The sequence below is a fragment of the Pseudochaenichthys georgianus genome, chromosome 8 (genome assembly GCF_902827115.2).
Source record: "Pseudochaenichthys georgianus chromosome 8, fPseGeo1.2, whole genome shotgun sequence".
Lineage (NCBI taxonomy): Eukaryota > Metazoa > Chordata > Actinopteri > Perciformes > Channichthyidae > Pseudochaenichthys > Pseudochaenichthys georgianus.
In genome coordinates this window covers 2,275,241-2,296,459 of record NC_047510.2, presented here as the reverse complement: position 1 = coordinate 2,296,459, position 21,219 = coordinate 2,275,241, and the positions used below count along the sequence as shown (strand labels likewise).

The 21,219-nt window shown below is 43.5% G+C and overlaps 1 protein-coding gene across 1 annotated transcript in view; it reads left to right on the top strand.

Moving 5' to 3' along the window:
- The window catches only part of fbxl16 (F-box and leucine-rich repeat protein 16), a 47,437-nt gene extending 33,892 nt beyond the window's left edge, over nucleotides 1-13,545 (top strand). The window contains exons 5-7 of the mRNA XM_034088496.2: nucleotides 932-1,016; nucleotides 1,334-1,397; nucleotides 12,238-13,545. Coding sequence (XP_033944387.1) covers nucleotides 932-1,016; nucleotides 1,334-1,397; nucleotides 12,238-12,386 — 298 coding nt within the window. The 3' untranslated portion in view covers nucleotides 12,387-13,545. The remainder of the gene's footprint in view (nucleotides 1-931; nucleotides 1,017-1,333; nucleotides 1,398-12,237) is intronic.
- Nucleotides 13,546-21,219: the final 7,674 nt, after the last annotated feature.

Below are 21,219 nucleotides of genomic sequence, written 5' to 3'. Positions count from 1 at the left end.
CTCTGCTACAACTTGTTCATTAGTGCTGCCAGAATACAGCTGTTTTATACCGCTTTGTTCTACAGACCTCTGGCCGGAAAGACGAAGCTTAAACTCTGCACTTGTAACTTTACATTCTAAAAGCGTAACTCTAAATGCTATGCTGTGAGAAGCCACAAACTGTAAAGGTCTCGAATAGAAGACTTTTTAAAAACAGGGGTAACTCTCTCATCATAAAAGGCAATGACTTACAGTAAGAAGGTTTCTGGGGAAAATAGTATTTGATGAAACTAAGCCATAATATATTCAGAGCATTCTGCACTTGCATCACGTTTGGATATTTGACGGCTTTGGAGCCAGTGAATGTATATACTTGGAGCTGCATTAAGCAGGATTGATGCAGGGCTGTTGTCAGGACCAACTTTAGAACAAGACCAAAGCAAATCCTGTTCAAGAACACACCAGGCAAAAGTGTTTCACTCATCTGAGAGAAGACTAGTTATGGAAGTTGCAAAACATTTAAAAGTGTAAGAAAATAACATGTTTCTCCTTAGTGAGGCGGTGCACAGGTGTACAGGTGTACAGGTGCACAGGTGTACGGGTGCACAGGTGTACGGGTGCACAGGTGTACGGGTGTACAGGTGTACAGGTGTACAGGTGTACAGGTGTACAGGTGTACAGGTGTACAGGTGTACAGGTGTACAGGTTTACAGTGGGTAATGAACATGGCCCTGAGTGGAGTACGTTGATATTTACATGCTGTATAAGTTAGCAAAAATGGCAAATTGGAGCACATGCAGTCTGTTAAAATAGTGTGTGTGTGTGTGTGTGTGTGTGTGTGTGTGTGTGTGTGTGTGTGTGTGTGTGTGTGTGTGTGTGTGTGTGTGTGTGTGTGTGTTATGTCTCTCATTTCATCAATCAATAGTGACGTGTGTATTGTGTGTACTTTCAGGTGTGTGCGGATCACAGACACCGGGCTGGGCTACCTGTCCACCATGTCGTCACTAAGGAGCCTCTATCTGCGCTGGTGCTGTCAGGTAACACATGATATCATAATGATCACTATGACTCCACAAGATTCTGCTAAATGATTTTACAACGTGCACACATTGGTTGCAATAAATCTTCAAAGTATTAATGATTAACTAATATCAAAGTTATACGTTTGTTTTTGCCTCTTAAGTTGTCAAACAGTTGGGGTTCTCATATGGGGTGCTCTTTAACTGGAATATGTGTGTGTGTGTGTGTGTGTGTGTGTGTGTGTGTGTGTGTGTGTGTGTGTGTGTGTGTGTGTGTGTGTGTGTGTGTGTGTGTGTGTGTGTGTGTGTGTGTGTGTGTGTGTGTGTGTGTGTAGGTGCAAGATTTCGGTCTGCAGCATTTGTTTGGGATGAGGAGTCTTCGCCTACTGTCTCTTGCAGGTATGATTTATGTTTACAGGCTGCACCCTCGAGAGCTGCAGGAGTGAGTCCTCACACCTGGATATGAGTCTTAAAGTCAACCTTTCTTTGGAACATGTTTTCGGTTGTTATCCTGAAATAAGGTCTGTGGTTAACACACAACCCAGTCTCACAGCATTTCGTGTTATAGTCACAACATTAATGTAATCTATCGATTCGTGCTCACCAACACGATTTCCCCCTTTTTTTCGTGTCACACAGAACGATTTTAAAAGCAATGTATTTCTATTGGGAGCATGTTTCGTGCCTGCAGCACGTCTTTCTGTCCGGTCGGGTCTTGGAAGACCAGAAGCTGTGGGGTTCATAAAAACATGTTCATACTCAATATCTTACCCTAAGCCTAATGGTACGTCCACACAGCAGCTTCAGAAGAAACTCCCACCGCTTCCAACGCTTCTCTGCCCATTGACTTTAAATGGGGATGACGTCACTTTGCCTCGCTTTTCGCCGAACTGCATTGTGGGGGAGCGAAGCGAAGATTTCCAGGATGTCCAGAATCTCCAGGATTCAAAAGTTGAGCAATGTTCAACTTTTGAAGCTGAGCTGGAAGCGCCAGCCAATCAAACACATTTATGCAAATCTGCCAGTACAAGCGCTAGCCAATCAAACCGCGTGTAAGCAGGGAGAACCAGACCGCAGTTCATTTCCTCATATTCCAAACGAGAAATTACGGTAGCAAATCACCTGGTTCTTTACGAACAGAACTATTACCGGGATACAAACCGGAGGAGCCAGGCATGGAGGGAGGTGGCAGAGACAGTGGGTGAAACTGGTAGGTTTTCGCCTGTTTGGGGAGTTTATATATATATATATATATATATATATTTATTGCTCGCATAAAATCCCCGGGGTTTTTTGCTTTGTATGTCGGGGGCGGGAGATTGATGTGATTGGTTGTTGGTCGCATTGCTCGCAAAAAATCCCCAAGCTGTCAGACACGCCCAGCTCCAAGATTTTCAAGATTTTTGAAAAGCTGCTCTGTGGACGTACCGTAAGCCTAACACAGGGCTCTGCATCCTTTTTGACCAAAAGAGCCATTTTGCCCCCTTTTCCAACACTTTTTTTTGTCTGGAGCCGCAAAACATATTTGATAGCTTGATAGCTTATAAAGTTGTATTTATTGTTATATCATAGACAAAAACTACAGTTTTTTTGCATTTATTATTTATTACATTATAGAAAACTGTTAACCTCTAATAACAAACAAAGAACTCTTATAAGAAGAATTAAAAAATCTATACACAGGCAAAATAAATTAAACACAGCACTTGGGGAGTCCTCTGTGCATTTGAAGACGATAAATACAATTAAAATTGACCCACTTTGAAATATATAAAACATATAGCTGCACCCTAAAAAGAGTTAAAGGTGGGGTAGGTAATTCACTTCAGAAAATACTTTTTGTTATATTCCATGGAATGCTCTTAACATCCCGATAGCAATGAATATCTGAAGTGCTTTGACAACAAATCCATAACAAACATCATCTGTGGAAGCCGTGGCGCTGTAAAAAGCACGACCAATCATCTGAGCCGGCCCGGCTAAAGTAACTGGATGGCCTACCTGCCTGTCAGCCTTCCATCTGGGCACAAACTTATCTCGTGCCCTCATTGGTCACATTGGTTCGTGTGTGTTGGAGGAGGGGCTCTGTGAGGAAGTGGCAGATTTGTTCTGGTTGTGTATTTTCAAATTCTAGCGCACTCCAGCTGGTTTCTCCAAAATTACCTACCCCACCTTTAACTGATTGAATTATGACTGAAGATCGTCAGCTGTCTTCCTCTCCCGTGTTGTTCCTCGATACGTAAAGGCTGCAGCACCGTTGACAACTTCTCTCCACATATCAAACATACCGGTAAGCCAGCATTGTTTGCTGTGAAAGCAGATAACTCTGTCCACGCAGAATTAAACCCTGTGTTCAGCGGCGGCTGGTGGAAAATATTTTTAGAGAAATGACCCCTTAAATTATCTGGTGATGTTAGAGGGGGGGGGGGAGGACAAATTGAGGCTTAAAAATATGAGATAATCCATAATCTTCAGTGTGGTGAGCTATGAATCTTCCAAAACTGTGCAACAGTACAGTAGGCCCACACAAACTGCAGAACACTGGTGCTTTGGGAACACTCAAATGATTTAATTCCCATTTAAAATCAGGAGACTAAATACGAACATTATGTGTGTGTGTGTGTGTGTGTATGTGTGTGTGTGTGTGTGTGTGTGTGTGTGTGTGTGTGTGTGTGTGTGTGTGTGTGTGTGTGTGTGTGTGTGTGTGTGTGTGTGTGTGTGTGGGTGTGTGTGTGTGTGTGTGTGTGTGTGTGTGTGTGTGCGTGTGTGTGTGTGTGTGTGTCATACTTGCCAACCCTCCCGATTTTCGCGGGACACTCCCGATTTCATTGCCCTCTCCCGGTTTCCTCCCGGGGTCATATTTCTCCCGCATTTCTCCTGATTTCTGACTAAATCAGATTTACTCACGACTGTTTCCACTCGGACTTTAATACAGCTACACCATTGTTTGGTTTCCATGGTAGCGCGTCTCTTTAGCAGCGCGCGCAACTCAAAGTTGCAAAGTTTGAGAGGGTGAAGAAGATGAAAACTGAACAAGAATCGACAACTCCACCCTCTGCTCACTCCTTTCCTGTAAAACACAGGTCCAGCCCACACATGCTCCATGGTGCTACAGGCATTGCCCTCACAACTACAATAAGCATGTCAATGTTAATCTACAGCTCCGGCGATCCACTAGCACCGAGACGCAGCCATCCTCGACAACTACTGTAGCGTCACCTTGGATACGAGTCCAAACAACTCACAGACACACAGGCCAGGGCGCTGATAGGGCGCCCTTTGAGCATCAGATCTGACGACGCTGATTGGCTGAAATTATGTTTCGGCGGCATAGTATACAGATAGCAACAGTGAGCTTGTTGGCTGCTGCTGCTCTGGCTGAGGGCTCTTTTCTACCGCCCGGATCAGAGAGGGTAATGATACACGCTGCGGCCAGGCAGGAAACATGTGACTTATCAGTAACTTTAGACATCGTAAAACAATTTTAAACGAGATTTTATTGTAGATTATACATTTTACTGATATCAATTATATAATATTTACCTTGTTCATTAAAAATACATTTTTTTCAGGTTATTCGCCTGCAAGAAAAGGCGCTCGCGCGGGACCGTAGCAGGATGTGACGCATATTTTAGTTGACCTAATTAAAACAGTTTTGTTTTTTATTTATCTGTCACAGTATCACCTCATAATACAAGATACCAAACATTTTCAACCGTGCAACAAAATATAAATATTCTTACAAATACTTTTATATTATTTCATTCTTATTTTTGTCTAAACTCAAGGGAGCCAGAGCAGAGGGCTTAAAGAGCCGCATGCGGCTCGAGAGCCGCCGGTTGCCGACCCCTGGCTTAACCCTATCCCTTTTATTTTAAATTGTATAATGTCGGAGTTTTTTTGCCATCCGCGAGGGAAATAAATGGGGCAAAGAGCCTCAGAATACTGAAATCTGTTTTTTTTGTCATTTTATTTCCTTCTAATTTGTTATTATTTGGTGCAGGCACGAAACATACTACCAATAGAAATACATTACATTGCTTCTAAAAATCTTTATGTACCAATTTACAATAAGACTACCCTTAAAAAGGATTCATAAAGGGATTATAATTAGGTTATTAATTAGGTTGTAAACACTTTATTAATCATTAAGACCCATTTATAAACCAGTTCTAACATAGTTTTCATACATCAACACAGGCTCACTATTTGGCAAGATGACTACGCCTTATATTGGCTACCTAGCTTACTTCGTCTTCTTCATCAGCCAGCATCCTTGGTATCTGTTGTTCACTGAGTTTATTCCCCCCCATCCATCTTGATGTTTCTTGGCATCTCTTTATGACCATTTATTTACGAGTTACTAACATTTATAACTGCCAAAAGGGAGCCTTATTGTAATTTATTAATGAGTTACTACCATTTCTAATAAGGCTTAGCAGTACAGATAAATGTGGGCTCACTATTTGGCCAGCAACCGGTCACAGTTGCCCTGTTTATCTCATGTCTTATAAAAGCTTGTTAATTATTTATAAAGTGTTCACAACCTAATTAATTAATTAATTACAAACTATTCGTAAACCCTTTATAAGGGTAGTCTTATTGTAAAGTGGTACCAATCTTTCTGTGTCAGAATACTGAAATCTGTATTTTTTTAAATCTGTTTTTCCTTCTAATTTGTTATTATTTACATTGCTTTTAAAATCGTTCTGTGTGACATGAAAAAAATTGCGAAATCGTGTTGGTGAACACGAATCAATAGATTCATTTCGTGACTATAACACGAAATGCCGTGAGACTGTGTTGACTTGTAACACAAGCTGACGAGATTTTTATGTTGTGTTCTAGACATAAAATTCATCAGTAAATACCCGGTGAATTTCTGAAGTGTCTTAAAAACAGAGGTTGCTAACAAGAGGCTACATGAGGCTATGAGACTACTAAACGTCATCATGCTAACATTAGCCACCTTTAGCTTAGCAGTGATGGCGTGAGTTAGCCGGTCTAATAGCTAATAAATAAATACAGCACCTAGAAAAACACCCAACGAAAGCCTTTCTAAAGATTTGTTTCAAACTCTTATGATCAGATTGTGACAGCATTTGGTAAATGACACCGGGCCTTTCTTACAGCACAACACTCAGGACTAAATATCAGGTCACATTAGCATTATGTAGCTTCAGTTGAAAGGAAAAACTTACCAATGGGCAGTGGTGGAAGAAGTGTTCAGATCTTTGACTCAAGTAAAAGAAGCAATACTACAATACTAATATATAGAAATACTACAAAAATCGTACTCAAGTAAAAGTACAAAATGTTTAACTTAAACATTTACTGAATAGGACAAAAGATAAAAGTTATTTTTAAGGGCGGCGCTATGTTGCCCAATATTGTTGATTTTCACTGAAATAAATATACATTTACATACATGCCAACCTTTCCAAATCCAAAAGAGGTAGGTTTGCGCTCGACAAATGTGCACGCCCAAATTAGGTAATCAGTAGAAATGGAACCCCAGTAATTACATGTATAAACCATGTATTCATCATTTTATGCATTTTTCAGAAAAAGTGGTAGTTTGGTAAACAGTGACATCAACGACATGTTTGATCTGTAAAATGTCCAAAAGTAAAAGAAAGTCTCCACATGTTATTATATTTTGTGTGTTTCTGGTCCTCTTTCAGTTGAGACAGTGTAGATGAAGGATGTGTAAGGATGTAGGAAAGCCAGAACTCTTGTGTGAACATTGGATAAAGCCAGGTTCATATTCATGTTTCATGTTGTTGACATATTAGAGTCAAAGGTTTGCACAGAGCGACATATCTTTGTGTTGCGCCATAAATAAGAAAATACTGCATTAAAAAAGTCATTTCCTGCATGTTTTTGCAGTGTGATATAAATAATGTAGGCTTTAAGATTGCTGTAGTTCACTAAACGGAGACATTAACGACATGTTTGGAGTTGAAAATGTCAGAAAAAGTGAAAGAATGGGAGTTAAATATCCCAGAATCTCAAAATGGTATTATATTTTGTGTGTGTTTGTGGTCCTCTTTCAGTTGAGACACTGTAGGTGAAGGATGCTTCAGGAAAAGACCAAACACTGGATGTCTTTCAGTCGCCAACATGTGTTTTCTAGACACTGATATTAACGGGGAAACCCTGCAGGACTCAAATGCCTCGTCTCTGTTCCCCTAAACTCATTTGGGAGTGATGACTGATTATTATCAGTCCCGGGGGACTGCGGCAGGCTGGCTTGACTGTGTTTTCTGAAGTGGAGGCTGGCTTAACCGCAGTCCTGGGGTAACGCTGCCCTTCCTCTGCACGTTGTTTCTCTTTCAGAAACACAGAGGACTGTTTGTATGATGGGATCACAGACACGCTGCAATCGGTTTCCGCTAAAAGTCCAGTCCAGTGTCTATGTAGTGTCATTTTAATTTTTTAGAATTTGGGAAGAATGAAATTCGGTAGGAAAAGCCAGCTAAATCGGTAGGCGGTAGAAACATGTCAACAGCAGTAGACTACCGCCCAAATCGGTAGGGTTGGCAGGTATGCTTTTATTGGCAAATATGTATCGAGCCACAGTACTTAAATGGGAAGATGCATTCGGACATTTGGGCTGTGTGCCGGTAGAACACCAACAGTGAACCTCTTCAGGGGTTCAGCATTACAGAACAATAGCAGCAAACCATTAGCCACGTCACTCTGGAATATAAAGTTGAAGAAGTTGTTTTTGCCATTTAATCTTACTTGTGTTTGAGTTTACTAGCAACATGAGCACAGCTCAAACATAGTCCGCCATTGTTGTGGAGTTTTCAAGCTTGTTGTCCTCTCGAGCTCTGGTCATTCGAACAGCAAACTGGTTTGCTGTTGGTTCAACTTGTGAACCCCTTAAAAATCAAACTAGCCCCAACACGGATCTAGACCTGAACTCTTTCACACATTTGAATACTTTACTTGGTTCCACAAATTATATTACATAAGACAGGGAATCAAATATATCGGGGCTAAGCAGCACAGAACACTTAGGGCAGTGATCACCAACTGGCGGCCCGCGGGCCACATCCGGCCCGCCAGACATTCTCATCCGGCCCGCACGACGGGGGTGACTGTGGCGTTGGCGGAGTGGTTACTGCGTTCGCCCCCCACCCATTTCTTTGTTTACAACGTCTCGTGAGTAAGGTGCAGTACCGGAGTCCAACAGAGAGGCAGCAGCTGCAGGGACAGTAGACTGCGTACTGCGAAACCTTCCCTCCCCTGAAGAAGAAGTGATCCTTCGTTGTGAAGAGTCTGGTTAATGCGCTCCGCACCACAGCAGTAGCCCCGCTGCGACAGAGTCCAACAGAGAGGCTGGAGCTGCGGGAGAGTAGCCTAGAAGCAGGGTTGGGTTGTAACGGAATACATACAGTAACGGCGTTACGTAATCAGAATACAAAAGTCAAGTAAGCTAACTGTATTCAGCTGGCGTTACATTTGAAAAACGAGTAATCTGATTACAGTTACTTTCGTAAACCTGAAGTGAATACATTTTGGAATACTTATTGGAATTATTGGTGAAAAAGTTTCCTCTCAAAATGTAATATTCATTACTGGCAGAACTGTGTGCACACTGCACTCTGCACAGCGCTGCAGCATGTCTGTGAGCGAGAGAGATATGCAGCGTGTCTGTGAGGCCCTGCCCCCGCATGCAGATGAGAGAGAGAGATCTCTTTTTAAATATATTGAAAGTTAGAAACGGAGATGGTTGGATAAAATGTACAAGATGACGTTTATGTATCATTTCTTTATTGTCGAAATGATGACATTTCATAACGGGATGAAATCAAAGTGAATGCTGCTGCTGAAGGCATGGGGCAAGTGACTGGAAAAAGTTTTAAAAGTTATTACATCGTTTCAGATAATAAATAATAATGATAATTCATTCTATTTATGGGCGCCTTTCAAAGCACCCAAGGACACCTTACAATTCATAACATATTCCAAGGAAAGGTTTTAAGAGAGTACAAAGAATGCAGTCCGGGTGATGTTTTTTATGTGGGGTGCAGATGAGAGAGCTGTCAGAATGACACCAAGATGTCGTGTTTGAGTTCTTGATAAGCCATTAGAACAGTAAAAGAAGTGTCTCCTGTTCACCAAAACATACCCATCTGTTATGGAAAAAGAAAGTATTCCAAAAGTAATCTGAATACTATTTATACAATTCTGGGCTATATAAAAATCGCTGGCCCGCGTTAGTGTCTATTAGTTACATTTCGGCCCTTGGACAAATGTAGTTGGTGATCCCTGACTTAGGGGAACACATAGCACCTCCCTCTCCACACGGCTAAGCAGCAGCCTTAAGGGAACACATAGCACCTCCTTCTCCACACGGCTAAGCTGCCAATAGCAGCTGAAACAGAGCAATATTTGGCAATTTGTTTGGCTTTTCTCTTTGACATTCCAGCAATTCTCCGACCAGTCATGGTGCATTTATATACATGGCCAAGACTTCCGAATATAAGTATGCTATATCTACACTTGTACCCAAAGCTGGTTATCACATCGAGCAGTGGTTGGTATTTAATATACTTGTCCTGGAAAGCCTGGTCCATGTACAGGTCAAAGGCACAGCCTACTTCTAATATTAGCACCTCCCTGTGGTTGGTGTCAACAAAAACAACATCAGGTGTATTTGGGATGTTAGCAAAGACATCATGGGTAAAGCCAAACCATTCTGGTAGCACTCTAGCGTGCTTGTACATTGCTGCGCTAGATGGTAAGATGTTTCGTACCGCATCAGACACAATGTCCACAATACGCTCATGACGGCTATGTACAGGCATTTGTATGCATTACATCCATTTGTTATGTGTGCAGTGGATTCTAGGCGTTGTTGTGAATCCTGATGGTTTAAACAGAATGGAGTGTGAATGTGAGGGTCCCAGGTGGACAGACTGTACTCAGTGGGTAATACCTGCAGTCTTGCTTTGATGGTAAATGTCAGAACATCCTCACCAACAGCGGCGTTCTTAAGCACTGAGTGTGAGACTGAGTGGTCAGCAAACCCCAAACAGGCTTTCCCTGCAGTCTGAGTCCACACCAGTGCTGCCTGACCTCAGACTGCTTCATGCTGAGCAGAACCCTCCCTGCAGTCTGAGTCCACACCAGTGCTGCCTGACCTCAGACGGCTTCATGCTGAGCAGAACCCTCCCTGCAGTCTGAGTCCACACCAGTGCTGCCTGACCTCAGACGGCTTCATGCTGAGCAGAACCCTCCCTGCAGTCTGAGTCCACACCAGTGCTGCCTGACCTCAGACGGCTTCATGCTGAGCAGAACCCTCCCTGCAGAGTCTCTGTGCAGTTCCACAGGCTCTTCCTGAGGTGTTGTGATGTCGGCCTTCACAACCACACTGGGGTCAGTGATCAGTTCATCAGAGACGGGACTTCAGTCTGTGTGTTGAGTCTTGTCCATTTCAGCTGGACTCCAGTCCGATTGCAGAGGTCATTGAGATCTGGCCAGTCAGATCAGACCCCGAAGCCCTTGGCCTAGAGTCCAGTTTCCCAGAGTCTTTCCTCCTGAAGCCGAGGAAGTTGTTCTGGTCTGCGCTGGCCAGGGGGATCTTCCCTCTTTGTAGATCCAGCAGGAGAGAGGCCCTGGCCATTTCTCTTACGGTGACATCATCATTGTTAAGCATGTGGATCAGGTGGGCTAGCCTGGTGGCTATGTAGGTCCACTCGACATTGGGGACTCCCAGCCCCCCCTCTCCACATGGGAGAAAGATGATGCCCCGTGTGGAGTGTGTGTTGAGGCCCACCCACTTTCTGACCAGCTGGACAGTTTTGTCATTTCTCTCAGTGCCTTGAGAGGGATGTGTACATTGGCAAAGAGATGTTGAATTTTAGCCAAAGCCACCTCTCTCACAGCCTGGAACTTCATGAGGACGGGGAGGGGGACAAGCCAATCAGGTGGAGACGATGGAGAAACTCTGTCGTGAGCTCCTCGACCTGCTCCCCCCACTCACCAGCGATGTTAAACCTGTGGCCAAGGTATGGGTAGGTCTCATTACGGGAATACACCTTAATGGGTTGGCCCATTACAAGAGAGGGGGGGGGCTTGTTGTTCTTGGCCTTATCCCAGCGGTTGCCTCCACTGCGGCGCTCATGGAGTACGGCACACTTTGCTTGCTTTACCTCCAGCCCGACCATTGGAGGAACTCATCAGTGCGCGCCAGCATGTCAATGATGACATCCTCTTGTCGTGATGACACCTGCACGTCGTCAGCGTATCCCTGAACAGGATTTGAGGATTTGACATGCAGCGGAGTGCACTGGTAAATCCACTCCATCCATTGGTTGAGTGCTAGGATGAAGTTCACGCGAGTTCACGCGAGTTTCGTTGCGTCGCGGAGAATATTCCATGAATGAAAAAAGCGCTGGTCAGGATTGTCACCCGTCTGCCCCACTTCTCTGCGCCTCCGAGAGTAACAGCAAAGTTAGATCTGACCTGGAGCAGTGTTGTGTCCAGTGTCCCCCTGCACGCTCTTTCATCTCTCTGGAAAGTAGTCCACTCACAATCTGACAATAATCGCACATATTGCTCGAAGTCTACACGAACATCTCCGGCCGGTGTTGGGCTTGGGTCGCAGACGTTCAGGCGTTGTTTGTAGACCCGCCCGCTGTTCAGGGCTTGTTTAAAGGCCAATCTCAGCGTGGTAACAAGACACATCGTGTACCAAAAGCGTCCCGTGCATCTTATATTCCCACTGCAATAACGATGGCAGTTACAGCGGGTGTCTGTGAGCTTAGATGTTACAAAAGGTGAGCGAGTTCCTCTCACCACTCATGCGTGGCCGCCATGACACACACGCACACGCACACACACACACACACACACACACACACACACACACACACACACACACACACACACACACACACACACACACACACACACACACACACACACACACACACACACACACACACACACACACACACACACACACACACACACAGTCAGGTATCTGGAACTGAACAATATAGCATTTTACTTTATGATCAAAACAACTTGTCAAGATCTAGAAATTATTTTCCATTCATTTCCACAATCCTGACACACCAAACTAAAGTGGGAACTATTAAGAAAGAAGGTTAAGTTATCCCCCTGCCTTGTATATGTTTAAAATCTTTACATACAAAATACATGAAAGTTGTGAAACAGCAGTTAATGTCTTCTCCCCCCCCCCCCCCCCCCCCCCCCCCAGGCTGCCCCCTGCTGACCACCACCGGGCTGTCGGGCCTGATCCAGCTGCAGGAGCTGGAGGAGCTGGAGCTCACCAACTGCCCCGGGGCCACGGCCGAGCTCTTCAAGTATTACTCCCAGCACCTGCCGCACTGCATGGTCATCGAGTAGGACCGCCGCCATCCTCCTACCTTCCTCCTCCTTACTCTTCATCACTCTTTCAGTGCAGGAGACCGTGCCGCTCCTCATTTCCTGCCCCCCCTTCCTCGCTCGTCTTCCTCCTCCACCCCCCATTGAGTAGACTGGCCCCCAGGCGGACAGAGAGGCAGGAGCGATGGAACGTGTCGGAGCCGGAGGGCGGCGGAGCTTCATTTGAGAAGATGCTGGAGCGGAGACGTCTTGTCTGACAGCAGGTTTCTTTTTTTCAGAATTAACTAAAGGTTTTCGTTTACGGGAGAGAGCTTCTCTAAAGACTTTGATGATTTTTTTTTAAGCTGAATGGACATATCTAGAAGCAGCGGAGAGGAAAAGGGAAATACAGACTTAGGTGTTTGAGCTGGTGGAACTCATACACTGTAAACACACTCACACACACACTGTATATGGTAAGTACAACTCAGACCATGACGTTTCTATTTTCATCACTCTGTGTATTATATCTGCTGTTACGTTCTTTTCTGAGGAGGTCTCAAAGGTCCAGGTTTCCCTTGTTTAGAGAGAGGTCCATACTGCTGGAGAAACAGGAAACAGAACTAAAGAACAGGAAGTGAACGACAGGGATGGAACCCTCTCTTTTCCCCACTTCCTGTGTGTCACGTGTGTTTCCTGGACTCACAGGATCCCCTCTTTTTGGGATCCCACCACCTTTTTCCATTTCTGTGTCGTATCAGAAAAAAAGGAGACAATTTGAAAAACAACAGTTTACATTTCTTTGTGTTGGCGTTGAGTGGCTCATCGTTTCTCCCTGCATTTTTTGTATGCATATGATTTGATTGACAGATCTGGAGGATGGGCTGTAGACTGTAGACGCCTCGAACAGAAAGGGAGTTCAGACAGTCATTCTTCAGAGTCTGCTGACGGTACCAGGCTTTCCTATCCTAACTTAATCATATTGAAAACAAAGAGCTTGATATTTCTGGATTGAAACTAATAAATACCTTCCTTTAGGATGGGTCTGGAAGTGGCCTTTCTCTTGGGGAGATCATTTAATCCAGATTAGAGGAGATCTGATTTTGTAATTAACCTCTATACTGATGATATGTATTGTTTGAGTTTGAGCGTATGTGTTTATGAGGCTGCTAATGCATTGTGTGCCACCCCCCCCCCCCCCCCCCCCTTTGCTAAGGCCAGGTTACTCCAGCTACAAAGGGAGGCGTTCAGTATTCAATATCAAAGACGTGCTTACGGTGTCTGCTGCAGAACAGGAGCTGAGGGCCTCTTATGAGCAATGAATGCCACTGACTGTTCCTACCGACCCAGAGTGAGGGAACTTGGGAATGGTGTTCCATGTTCATGTTTTGACTTTGTGTTTAACTCAATACATTAAATCAATGGACTCACATAACAGCCATACGTTACAGTAATAACCCGACAAAAGGAAGTACATGTCTCTTTATGAAGTAATAACCCCCTGCACTTTGTAACATTCTGCCTCATTCGGTAATCAACAGCTTCAATGGAAAAGGTCCTGCAACAAATCTAATTTATTTATTTCAAAAATGTTAAAACTATTTGCTTTTTAGGTTGTTTATAGAAAATGGCAGCATATTTTTACAAAATGCGGTTGTTATAACATAATGTGCCTTTGTAAGTAAATATAAAAACAGGCAAAAACACAACATAGGTTAAAAATAGTAGCCCAGATTGTTCCGGAAAATGCTTTTATTCATTTGAAACCTGTCCCCATGTTCTCTGTTGACTGACCCGCTGAGATGTGTTTGATGTAATGCTATGTGTGGAAGATGTTGGAGTAGCTTTACAATGTGCTTAGTCTCATTGCTGATGGGGGAGTGGGCAGGAGAGCAGCCTCTCCAACTGCACCACAGATACATGTTGAACACAGTGTTTTCAAACCTGAGCTTACATGTCGATAGAGGCTAGTGCAGCAGTACCACCTGTAAGCTAAATCAACATGACCATTTTAAATATGGAGCCTCTTGTTGGGGAAACACAGTGAAGAAGGAAGTTACTTGAAAAGTTCAACTGTGTGTCTTAAGGATGTTTTGTGGGTCTTGTTCTTTGCAGCTCCAGCTGGTTGGTCAAGTAATGTTGACAGTGCAACCCAAAGGCTACGAGTTACTTGTCAGATGATCGGACTGGCTGTAACAAAGTTAGTCAGACTAATCTGGAAGAAAAGTAGAAGGTCAATGCTTGAATTATGAACCAAAGTTTAAAAGAATTCTTATTTTCCTCAGACCTTAGATTACACACCTATAAAGTGAGCTAAGCTAGCCAGAGCTTTGTATTCAACGTTGTGCTGCTAAACCGGTACAAACAGGCTTCTGCAGTGTGTCTGACTCTGGGTCAGTGGGCACAGTCAAGTCTCTAATAACCCCATATGGAAGAGGATTAGGGCCACACCAATTCAGACTTTATACACAGAATCCTGAGTCAAGTCAGAATTCAGAGAAAGACAGAACTCAATAAATATTAGTGCAACATGTAAGACAGTTTTTTAGTTCTGTCCAAAATGAGTCAAAATTGTACATTTAATGTAAGACTCCTGGCTTTAGTATTATAATTGGGACTTAAAGGTCACCTATTATGTATTTTATACTTAACCATGTGCAGGGCGATCTCGTTCTTTCGGTCATGACGCGGATACAAGCGGCCGAGATGGGTTTCCTCCGCCGGGTGGCTGGTGTCTCCCTTAGAGATAAGGTGAGAAGTTCGGTCATCAGGGAGGGACTCGGAGTTGAGCCGCTCCTCCTTCGCGTCGAAAGAAGCCAGTTGAGGTGGTTCGGGCACCTAGTTAGGATGCCACTTGGGCGCCTCCCTAGGGAGGTGTTCCAGGCACGTCCAGCTGGGAAGAGACCAAGGGTAGACCTAGGACCAGGTGGAGGGATTATATCTCTTCGCTGGCCTGGGAGCGCCTTGGGATCCCCCAGTCAGAGCTGGTTGATGTCGCCAGGGAAAAGAAAGTTTGGGGCTCTCTGCTGGAACTGCTACCCCCGCGACCCGACCACGGATAAGCGGGAGAAGATGGATGGATGGATGGATGTGCAGGGCTGCCCCTTGCCGACTTGTGGCCCCGCGCAAAGTTATGTGATGAGACCCTCTGTGTCGGCGAAACTGTGGCGCGTTTAATTGCGCCGCATTTGCGCTTCAGATGAGGCCTCCTCCGCGAGGTGAGGCCCCCTCCGCGAGGTGAGGCCCCACGCAGTCTGCGTGGTCTGCGTGTAGGGAGGGGCGGGCCTGAGCATGTGTCCCCTCTGTGGAAATGAGCTGATCAGATTTTGGCCACTTTATGATGTCATAACGATGTGTTGTCTTGTGTAACCATTAGCCAATCAGCAACCAAGGTAACCCCCCCCCCCCCCCTTATCACCTGAATCTCCTCCTAGAGCACCATTGAGTTCTTTGTAACCAAATGTCTCTCAGAGGGGCGTGGGGAGGGGCTCCTTATTTTCATCTAAAGTCACAGACAGAGAATCAGCACTTTGGAAACAGGGCTGAAACAGAGGGGATTATGGGTAATGCTGCAATGATCTGTTTGGTGTTTCAGCCAATCAGAGACAGGCTCTGTATATATCTGAGACCTATTGATGAAAAACAGTATAATAGGTGACCTTTAATTCTTAGAGAAAAGTCAGAACTCAGAAAAAATAATAATGTTTGGCCCTAATCGTCTTCCGTAAACCATAGTATTTATTTAACATTGAATAAGTTATTTTAGATAAAAAGGACAACCAGATCATTTTAAAGCCAGTAGTCATGTTTCTTTCTCCCGTTCACCTACATTACAGTAAATGATTGAGTGTACAGTGAGCGTCTTGTGTCCCGAGATGTGCCGACGCCAACAGGAGGACGGATCAGTGTTAGGTTGTGCCAAATGCATCTGCAGCAGCAGCGCATCAAATGTGTCTGCTGGCCCCGCTAACCGCTGACCGAGTGTTCTGACCGAGTGTTCTGACCCAGTGTTCTGAACGGACCACGCATGTTTTAGTCGGTCTGCGTTGTGTTTCCAGAAGGCTCATTTTACAGGTTCTTCTGAATCTCTTCATTGTACATAAGTATATTTATTTATTTATTTAAATTAATTTGTGTCTTATTTACGTGATTTATTTATTGAAGAGACGTTCTTCAAAAGGGTTTTGTTTCATGGAACTTGCTTCATATTTGGGACTGTTTTTATTATTTGTATTATTATTTTCTGACATTTCAGACCCCTGAGTGAAATAATCTACTTCTTACACATTTAACTTGTTTAGACACCAGTGACCATTACCATCATTAACACTGACTTAAAGTTTTTAAATTGTCAATATTGCGCAAGAATATATTTTCCTCTGTGCAAGTGTGTCTCGACTTTGTATTGCTGTTGGGTCCATTGTAAGGAAGGGGGAGGCAAAAACAGTGGTGACAAGATATATTTACTGTCATTGTCCTGAATGTGGAAATACAGAGTATGATATACATAAAAACATTTGCAGTCTGACCTCTGTCATTGGTAATGTTTACACTGTCTATTGAGATTAAACATCTCGTAAGATAAGGATTCTATGGAAGTTCATTCCTGACCAGAAAGTCAAACTAAAACGGATACAAAAACAAAAACTTTTGAGCATGATCCAGATAGTGATTTTGTAATTACCTAAATCCAACAAAGCATGTTCCTAGTTATCATTATTAGCTGCTAAACACAAATTGGTTGCGCATCGAAATGGCAATGTAGAGCCGTTTTATTGCTGGTCATGTGAATTCTGCTCAACCCTAACCCTAACCCTAGAATTCTACCCAAGTTTTGGTTTTGGAGACTTAAAGGCCTTATAAGATAATAAATATATATATAATGTTTTTTGTTTACCAGTGCAAACATCTTTAAAGATTATTTGAACAAATGAACACAGAAAAGTTCAAAAAGTTCAGTTTAATTCAAGTTGGTTTAAGGCAGGGTCAAAACCAGGAAACCCAGGAATTAGGTAACCAAAGGCAATAAAGGGGGCGGGCTGCATGGGGCTCAGAACCAGGAGATCTGGCAAACAAGCACACCGATCCAATCAGGGGGCAGGCAGGAAACTCAAGGCTCAAAATCAGCCAGGCAGGGTCAAAACTGGGCAGACCAGATAATACGAACTGAACCCTCGAGCACTTGGCAAAACACACAAGACAATGTGGCAGGGGACAAACCAGAGTTAGGCGAGACATACAGGTATCTCAATCATTAGAATATCGTGGAAAAGTTGATTCATTTCAGTATTTCTATTTAAAAAGTGAAACTCCTTTGTGATAGATTCATTTCACCCAAAAGGAATTATTTCAAGTGTTTATTTATTTTTATTTTGATGATTACGGCTTAAAGCTAATGAAAACCCCAAATTTGATATCTCAGAACATTTAAATATTGAAAAAAGTTCAATATTATAGACTCCGTGTCACACTGATCAGCTAATTAACTCAAAACACCTGCAAATTCTGCTTAACCCTAGAATTCTACCCACGTTCTGGTTTTGGAGACTTAAAGGCCTTATAAGATAAACAAATATATATAATTGTTGTTTTTTAGCAGTGCAAACATCTTCTTATTTTTAATATGAATATTACAGAGATGTCAATAATTGGCCCAGGCACGACTCCCTGTTCCTTCACTCTTAAACCGTGACTCAAATGTTGGTCACTGGTCCCTTTCACTATTTTTGTTTTAATGGGCATATAAGTTTACATATCATGAACTCTGACAGGCATTTATCAACTACCAACAACAACCTTTCTAAGGTACCTTTTCTAAAAGGTGAGCTCACTTTTTGCTGTCTGCAGTCTTTGGTCTACATCTGTCACCATTTTGTTACAACCCTTTTACAGCACAACTTTAAGTAAGCAGTCAAATAAATGCTGACAGTTTACTGATAATGTTCGAATTGGAAACACTTGCGTTCTTTCAGTTTCAGTGTGTTTAGCCAACCTGTGCCTGAACGCAGCTTCTTTTGAGAGCATCTTTGCACTAATGACCAGTGGCTTCTTTGATAAGACGTCCTTGTCCATTTGAAAAAAACTCAAATTAACATGTGAAGCTGACAATTGAGCGGCCTGACCAAGCAAGGAGGCAGAGGCAGAACGTCCAAAAATATAACCCTGTGTGGGCATTTATTAAACTCCAGCCCGACACAGCCTCAATCTTGCTTTTTGTGTGAGCACCGTCACCAGCCACAAGGATCTCACACACACTAATCAGCAATTAGACACATGTGCAATAGTACAAGGCCCGAAGCCGTCAGTCCACGGTGACGTTACCTTCGTCACATTTCCTTACCACATTTCCCTCTCCCCAGGAAGCACAGTGTCTTAACAGTTTGGGCCATTTTGCTCTCCTCCATGTGTCTCCACTCCGCCCGGTGTTTCTTGAACTCTTCTATGTGGTCAGTTTCCTCCTGAGACGTTTCATAGAATTCATCCAGAGCTTCTGGATCCCTCCGCTCTTCTCAGAGAGCCAGGACTCTGAGCGGGATCCACCCAGGACCGCTGCAGTTGCATCAGCGTGGCCATCTGCTGCGTCATGCTGATGAGTTCCCTCTCGCGCTCCTCCTTCTGCTCCGTGCTGCGCTGCAGGAGACGCTGCTCGCTCCAGTTCGCTCTTCAGCTTGCGGTTATTCTCCTCTAGGATTTTTACCAGCTCCTCCCATTTCGATTCTTCTTCCTCCTTTCTGGCCTTCTGGGCCGCGAGCTCTGCCTGTCGCCGTTTCCGTCTCTCCAGCTCCTCCAGCAGCTGACGTTCTCTCTCCTGACGGATCTTCTCGGCCCTTTTCACCCGCTCCTCCTCAGCTAGAAGAGCATCTTTCTCGCCTTTAATTTTCTTCTCCTCTGCCAGGCGTATCAGACGAGCCTCCTCCACTAAGTGCATCTCCTCTTTCTGCTCTCGCATCAATCTCCGGTTCTCCGCCAGGATCTTTGATGCCTCAGCAGCAGAGTTAGTGCCCGTCGAGCCTTTAGTCAATCTGCCGTCTTGCCTCCGGAGTCTCCGTTCCTCTTCCATCATGGATTCCCGTTCCTGTACCCGTGCGAACTGCTGCTCACCGGCTGCCTGAAGCTGCAGGAGTGATCTCATCATCTCCCTCAGTTCCTCCATCGTTTTCTCCTCCTCACTTGGTCAATCCCACTTCTGACACCCATTGTGAAGCTGACAATTGAGCGGCCTGACCAAGCAAGGAGGCAGAGGCAGAACGTCCAAAAATATAACCCGGTGTGGGCATTTATTAAACTCGAGCCCAGGACACAGCCTCAATCTTGCTTTTTTTGTGAGCACCGTCACCAGCCACACGGATCTCACACACACTACCTGCCCCAAAACAGACAGGGCAATAGAGCCTAAATACACACACACACTAGTCAGCAATTAGACACAGGTGGGGGGGGGGGGGGGGGAGACAACACAGGGCACCAGGTGAACATAATCAGGAGTAACAGACATTCGTCACATAACATCACATCAACTTGTCTGCTGACAGGAAGTGATGACAGAGCCAGATCTAGTCAAAGTGCTTTGGATTATCGATGGAGAGCTGATGGAGTGAAGCTGTGCTGTCAAATGTGCATATGTTAAGTATTTTTAATGGAAAGATGAAATGTTGCAAAAAAAGGATGGATCCAGTCACAATATGTATTATTAGTTTTCCTGCAGCCCTTAACACTAGAACCGCCAGAGGTCGCTGTATACCTAAAACCGCCAACGGCTCAAATGTACCCACTACTGATTTTCAAGGTACAATGTTCTTTATTTTAACTTATACCAATAGAATCTGTGGACTCTCGGCATTTCATATGATATAGTTTGTGCAGATAGCATGAAGTATAGAATATCGCTACCAGTGCTGATTTAAACGCTTGGTGTTAGACTTGTGTTTTGTTTAGGTACAAATCTCTCTATCTCTCTCTATCTATCTATCTATCTATCTATCTATCTATCTATCTATCTATCTATCTATCTATCTATCTATCTATCTATCTATCTATCTATCTATCTATCTATCTATCTATCTATCTATCTATCTATCTCTCTATCTATCTCTCTCTATCTATATATCTCTCTATCTCTCTATCTATCTATCTATCTATCTATCTATCTATCTATCTATCTATCTATCTATCTATCTATCAATCTATCTATCTCTATCTATCTATCTATCTATCTATCTATCTATCTATCTATCAATCAATCTATCTCTCAATCAATCAATCAATCTATCTATCTCTCTATCTATCTATCTATCCATCAATCAATCAATCAATCAATCAATCAATCAATCAATCAATCAATCAATCAATCAATCAATCTATCTATCTATCTATAAGGAACCACAGTAGACAAAAGGCGTTGCTATAGCAACATGTCATGTTTACGCTGCATTTTCTATGAGGTAAATATTACATATCTGACTTCATATTGACAATTTTTACAACAGAGGGTGCAACATAACACACTTTCAGGAAAAGTCACGGACTGGGAGACTTTAATATTTTATTGAAAAAAAGTTTAATACAATCAAAAAACAGCTGCGGGTAGACTTGACCCATTGACGGTTCTAGTATTAAGCAAATAAAATGTAACGTTGTATAGTACGGGGTGGACTAAATAACAAAGGCAATGATTACACATCAAATAAATTACTTTTTTCTGGATCTCTCATCTACGGTGGCCGGGCGTAACAACACTCGCAGTTAGTTAGTCCTTACCCCTTAGTTAGTCTGTCTCATAACGGCAAGTGTTCACAGAATATCTGAAATGACTACGTTAGCTAGCTAGCTTACAGCAGATCTGCAGTAATATCAGAAGGAATCATGTGATAACATT